Source organism: Malurus melanocephalus, unplaced genomic scaffold (genome assembly GCF_030028575.1).
Source record: "Malurus melanocephalus ecotype Western Australia unplaced genomic scaffold, MMel_1.1 scaffold_822, whole genome shotgun sequence".
Lineage (NCBI taxonomy): Eukaryota > Metazoa > Chordata > Aves > Passeriformes > Maluridae > Malurus > Malurus melanocephalus.
Genome location: NW_026624054.1, coordinates 134,603 through 141,047, shown reverse-complemented (window position 1 = coordinate 141,047; position 6,445 = coordinate 134,603). Strand labels below are relative to the sequence as shown.

Sequence of the window (6,445 nt, the reverse complement as noted above, 5' to 3'; positions counted from 1 at the left end):
TTCTCCCACAGTTTCCTGCTGTAACTCCTGTTTAACATCTGAATGACTCCTCAAAAGGAGCATAATGCCTGCTGGCACAGCCACATTAGAAAAGACCCAGGAACAGCAGAGGTTAAAAATTCACACAAGTGAAGGTTCCTACTATTTCCCCTTCAGGGAAGACTTCAGGAGATGCTGAAATGGCAGTGAGGATATGGAACAGACAAGGGAATACAGCAAAAGATTTGCCTTTTAGTTGCATTTATTAGAAACATCAATTGCAAAACTTATTGCATTCCACTTGAATATCAGATCCCGATCCCACCAGTCACCTGGGCAGCCCAGGACACAAATATCGTGATCAGCAAAAAAAACACTCTGAGGCCGAGCGTGGCCGTGTTGTGATGAGCCAGAAGTGCTCTCCTCTGGCTCTGTGCTCCAGCAAAGGGACATCCACAACATTTCCCATCGGCACAACACAATCTCCATCCCATCTCTACTCCACAACAAAGACAGGGCTCAAAGATCACATCTCTCCAGACAAACATCTGGGCACACGGAGAAAATCCCCTGACAGCACTGTCACCGAGCCATGGTGGGCACAGATTTCGTTCAGCCACTGGAAGCATCTCCAGCACTTGGCAGGGGGCTCGGAGCCCATGTGTCAGTTGCACAGGAAGAAGAATTTTTTACGCAGGAAATTGAAACATCCCGGGATCTGCTTGTACCTCCCCTTGGCAGAGACGGCATTTGCCACCTGGGAACAGGAGAGAGGCTGAGGAACAGAATGCTTTTCCCCATCCCTTGACATCAACAGCTGCCATGCCAAGGCAGCCAAAGCACCACAATGACCAGAAAACAACACCAAAGTGATTCTGTGAGTCCTCTCTCCCTCCCTCCACATTGGACTTCTCTCCTACACTTGGAGAACTGAAAAAGTGTCTGGGGCACCCACACTTTACCCAATTTGAAAATACTGGGTCAGCAAGGCACACAAAGGAAGGTGTTGATTAGCCAGACTCATTCCGTGCTCTCTGTACGTTGTGCTCCTCCACCCCCAGGACATGCTTAAATCAGCTTGGATTTTTGTGAATAGGACAAGTCATAACATTTTTTAGCGATTTCCTCAGAAGGATTAAAGCTGTATTGCCAGAATTTCTCCACACTGAAGAAACCTCTAGCAATTTTTGGCAGATTGAGGCCAGACACTTCCTTTGTAATTAAACCTCTCTGCAGTACCCAGTACCTCCAACTAGCCCATCCTTAAACTCAATGCTCAATATCCACACTCCTTTTTAAAGTGTAGGCCTCCATGGCCCAGCTGATCACACCCCTGACTATTTCCTTCATCCGCAAAAACTCAGGTGAGAAAAGACATTTACCCTCAGTAACATGTTCAGCAGGTGAGAAAAGACATTTACCCTCAGTAACATGTTCAGCAGGTCTTCTGAACGGGCGTATTGCTCCAGAACACTGTCCAGTGTTTCCACATACCACGAGCCAGTCGACTTCTCCCTCCAGGACACAAAACCTTCAGAGAAAGAAGGAGAACATTATGCCAAAGYCCATTGTTRRRGGTTARGATTTCTCCTTTTGCTCTCCCTCTCAGGGAATTTTTCCCCATTTTTGTTGCTCAGAAAAAGTAATGACCAGGTATTTAGAATAATGACCAAGTGCTTAAGGAAGACAAAAAGAGGTTGTGGGGYTGGGGGAAGGAGGGCACCTTAAAGCCAAGACACTCATCTGCTGTTCTCACCCCAAYGAGTTCCTGCTGCCCCAACAGAGCYGGGYTGCCCTGAACTACYCCTGACTTTGSCCACGAAKCTCTGACTGCRTTGCTAAATCCCCCTTGCCCAGCAAAGGGTTTGCACAGGTTGTTTCACCTGGAAAAGTTGAGTAGGAAACCAAGATGTCGCTGGGTGTGGGCARACAGGTGATGGCATCGGGCTCATCCACGTTACCCGGTGGAGCCTGAAACGGGGTCGCGTCTGATTCCAAAGGGCCCCCAGGAGCTTCATCTTGGGGTGAATCACAATCCACTACAAAGCCTTGATCCCTTTGCTCTGAAAAAAGCAGCAACAAGACACTRCCTGACATTCATCCCACCCAAGCGGTTCACGGTTGCCCATCCAACGTTATGAAAAGATGGAGAAAGAAAAGGACAAAGTCCCTGGAACAAAATAAAGCTTTTTGGCCCTTCGGCTGTGCTGGTTGAGTCAAAGCCATTGGTGATTTATACAAAATTCCTCACTCTGTGTAAAGAGCTGGAGCAGCCTCTCAGCACAWGGTAAGAGAAGAGGCAGCTGGAGTGAGAAGGCAGCTGGAGAGAGGGACAGGTGATAAACAGGAAGGGAGTGAAAGCCACAGCCTGGCCACATCTCCACAGCCCAGCACTACCGGAGCCCACACAAAGATTCACCTCCACCACAGGCCTGGATGAAGAACAGTTTGGGTTTTCCTCTCAAACTTGGGCAATTGGACCCATTGAAATAGTTCACAATCTTTTCTACAGGAATGGGTTTTCCATCCGTTCCATAAACGCCTCCAGGAAACTGAATATGGCTCGTCTGCAAGAGGAAAATGCAGGAGCTAGTGACACCAAAGGCGAGGCCATTGCCGAGGGAGCCCATCTCCCATCAGGTGCTTCATATCCTAAAGGTACCAGAACAAATCCTGGTTTTTGTGGGAATCCCTGTGACCCAGTCAGGGCGAGGGGAGACCCAGAAGTCATTTGAAATGCACTGAAACCCAGCAATCCAACTTCTATTATCCAACTCGTATCCCACTTCCTCCAGCAAAGGACTTTCTCATCCTCTGGCTCAGTGGGCACAAACCATACACCAYTTTCCTAACAATCCCTCTCCTCATCCTTCAAGAAGTGCCTTGGAATAAACAGGCTTTATTGCTAATAGCATCTCCCTGTCAGAGCTGGAGAACAGGAAGGACTGAATAATCACAGCATAAGGCTGAGTGGGACCTCCCCTTYGCTCTCTGCTCATCTCTCAGTTCCAAATTATTAACCCCAAATTCCAACATGGAAAACACTTGTCCACTGGCACTGGCAGTCTGGATCAGATTACACCAGAGAAGTTTCTGTTTTCTTTAATCCAGAATGAGGGTGCAACTCCTGGAAATGTACTGCAACGGCAGAACAAGGTTTAGACAGACCACTTCCCTCTCATCCTGTGAGAGACCAAAGGATGGGGAATTAACTCCTTCCCACACCAAAGGAACAAAGGGAGAGATGGCACAAACCCACCTGACAGCCGTGGGAAAGGATGACCACGATGCAGCAGTCCAAAGCACTGTGGTCCTGTCGTGATAACTTCAGCAGCTCCAAAACCATTTCCTGTGTGGAAAACACCATTATGGGAGATTTTYTGAACCATACTCAGCCACAGCTTAGTGCCAGGCCCTGCTCTAACTGARCTGCCACGTGGAAGGATCTGTGAGCCCCAAGCAGAGCTGGCAAAAGCCATTGGCAGAGAGTGACTATTTCTCTATCTCTGCATTTATTTAACACTGGCTGCTTTAATCGCACAGATTTCTCACCTCCCTGCACTCTTTACAACACAGCAATACAAACCARAACATGCTTCCACATGATTTATCTGCTGAAATCCACAGCTTCTGACTGGGAGCTGGTGGGTGAGCAGAGAACCATGTTTTACTTTCAGATGAGCAAGTACTGCCCAAGTTTCCAGGAACAACCAAGAAAGSACAGCACAGATAAACATGTTACAGCTGTCCCAGCTATCCCAAAAACACAGCCTCACCCATTCCCTACAAATCACAACCAGRATTCTACATGCAGGCAGAGGGGTGAAAATGTGCAAGCTCCTCTCCCCTTCTGCAGCCACAGCAAAACAATAAAGYAAGAGCATGCAAGTGGTTCATTGTTTCTTTCTGGGGGTTTTTCAGCGTGCTGCCAGCATGGGATACATCCTCTAATGCATTCCCACAGTTTCCAGGGGCTCATGTCTCATTCCTGGTGTCAGCAGGGCACAACCARCCTCACCTGAGCTTTCAGATCCCGCCGAACCAGGACAGTGAAGCGCAAGGCCTTGAAACGCCTCTCCAGCTTCTCACAGTCAATGTCAGAGCCTTCTCGGGTCGACAGATCTGACTCTCTGGAGAAGTTGACATTATTGAGGATCAGGCAGTGTCCACAGGGGTCTGCTTTCATCTCATAATCCTGGCAGGGACACACCACAATTAAACTCCCTCTTATTCTGAGTGCTTGCTGGCTAATCCAGCAGGATATCGCATCCCAGCCAGTGAGAAATGGGAATCCTTAAAGTGGCTTGTTTCACAGCTTTTTTACTTCTCTAGACCTAGGGATGGGTAGAAGCATCCACATTCCACACACCTGTTCTCATCAGCAGCTGGGAGCACAAAATAACCCACTAAATCAGGGCAAGCCTGATCATGCAATTGTGGAAAACTGACTGCTGCTTCATCTGCAGTGTCTCCGACAGCAAGCTGAAGTTTCTGGGATTTTTTTTTTTAGGCATCATCATCATCAAACCTCACAACAATGAGACAAGAATTTGTGTTATTTGCCAATCTTAATAAGGAGGATGTGGCTAATGAGTAAGCCACTCCGAGACCATCAGCTCTGTTACAGCCTCAGAGTGATAGGYTGGGTAACACAAAGTGAGAACCAGCTCTTCCAGGAATATTTTGTGGAACCACCCATGAGGCATGGAGCTTTCACCCAGTAGAGAAAGTGTTTTTTTCAGCCTACCCAAATACTAACCATGTCACGGCTCCTCTTGGCAGCAGCTGAACCTACAACACACAACAGATGTGGGATTTAGCTCACCACACTCCACAATAAGACTGTACTCCTAGAGGTCACACCTTTCCCAACACGTAGGAATTCCCTCTTCCCACAACACTGGGAAAGAGCCTTTGGCATGCTGTGTCTCTAGGATAGCCTTCAATGTAGCTTACCCCAGGCTGGCACAGAAGGTATTCGAGGTCTTTCGCTCTCAGCTTGGACTGGGATAGACAAACGTTCAGGAGGGGTCACATCTGTAATGTTAGAAAACAAAAATACAGAGGATGAGCCTGAGCTCAAAGGCTTCCACTGCTGGAAAGCAAGACATACAGGCTGCCCAGAGAAGCTGTGGCTGCCCCTGGATCCCTGGAAGTGYCCAAGGCCARGYYRGACAGGGCACCCTGGTCTARTGGAAGGTCCTTGCCCACAGCAGGGGATGGAATGAGATGAAAACCACTCTGTGATTCCATGATTCTCCCAACAGTCACCTCTACCAGGATAACAGAAATCCTGACTTCCTGGACTCCTGCCCACAGTGAGAGGGATCCCAGCTGCCACCCAGCCATGCTGCTGCTWATCAAAAACACACCACACCCTCAACACTGACTTTTGTGCTGTTTTTCTTCCCGCAGCTCCAGCTCCACGGGCCGCAGGTCYGGCAGCTGTGCTGGCACCGGCTGGGTTTTGCACTCCTGGAGCAGCATCTCTGCGAGGTCACCCTGCCCAGTGTCCCGCAGGATGGAGAGGAACACAGGGAAAGCCTGTTTCCCTCGAGTCTCCAGGTCRATGATCAGCTGCCGGGCTTGGTCCCCTCGGCTGCCAGCGCTCTGCAGAGGAGAAAAACCAAGAAAAACAAGTGTTCATGCAGTGCCTGAGCAATCCTTCTGACTGATCCAGATCTGCACACAGGACACAGATATGGGGTAAACAACAGCAAAACCCGTGAAAACAGTCACAGAGACCCCCAGCAGAGCCCCAGCCCTGACCTCCCTCCAACCACAACAGCCATCACGGGGACACCCAGCCTACTGTGGGGTCTGGAGGGAAAGGGGGAGAGGGAGCACCYCCAGCCTGGCCCTTGGGGACAAAGTGGCTCCCCTGGGCTGTCACCAGTGTGTAAGACAGGGTAAAACACCCTAAGGCTGTCACCTGGAACCGAGGGGRGAAACAGGAACACCTTGAGGGTGTCACCAGATTGGGACGGGACATGAACAGAAACCCCTACACTGGCACTGCCTGGGGCTGGAGACAAAAAGGAGCAAGTGTGGGAGAGTCTCAAACATTTTATCTGCACAAGGACCAACCCCAGGCCTTGACATCAGAGTGGGGGAACACGGGGCCATCCCTTTGRGCCTGTCACCGGGCTAAAGGGACATGGAGCTCCCCTAGGAGCTTGTCACCAGGGTGAGGGGWCCTGGGATCTCCCTTGGGCTTGAGAAGACACAGGACAATCCCTCCCACATCTGTCACCAGAGTGAGGGCACTTGAGGGCCCCCCCCCAGACCTGTCACCAGGGCTCAGGGGACATGGGTTCCCTCTTCGGGCCCAAGAGGACATGGAGTCACCCCTCAAGCCTATTATTAGGGCTCAAGGGACAAAGGACACTCTCTTGATCTTGTAACCAGGGCTCAGGGACACGAGACCCTCACTTGGGCCCATCACCTGGCCTCAGGAGATGCAGGA

General features: G+C 50.0%; 1 protein-coding gene across 2 annotated transcripts in view; it reads right to left on the bottom strand.

Moving 5' to 3' along the window:
* Positions 1-223: 223 nt before the first annotated feature.
* CASP9 (caspase 9) overlaps positions 224-6,445 on the bottom strand; it is a 6,965-nt gene continuing 743 nt past the window's right edge. The window contains exons 2-10 of one of the 2 annotated variants that reach the window (XM_057385391.1): positions 5,370-5,589; positions 4,936-5,016; positions 4,739-4,770; positions 3,998-4,174; positions 3,239-3,328; positions 2,399-2,546; positions 1,863-2,042; positions 1,362-1,510; positions 224-736 (exon numbers count right to left, since the gene is read on the bottom strand). In XM_057385391.1, coding sequence (XP_057241374.1) covers positions 644-736; positions 1,362-1,510; positions 1,863-2,042; positions 2,399-2,546; positions 3,239-3,328; positions 3,998-4,174; positions 4,739-4,770; positions 4,936-5,016; positions 5,370-5,589 — 1,170 coding nt within the window. In that variant the 3' untranslated portion in view covers positions 224-643. The remainder of the gene's footprint in view (positions 737-1,361; positions 1,511-1,862; positions 2,043-2,398; positions 2,547-3,238; positions 3,329-3,997; positions 4,175-4,738; positions 4,771-4,935; positions 5,017-5,369; positions 5,590-6,445) is intronic. The other variant, XM_057385392.1, reaches the window with a different exon arrangement.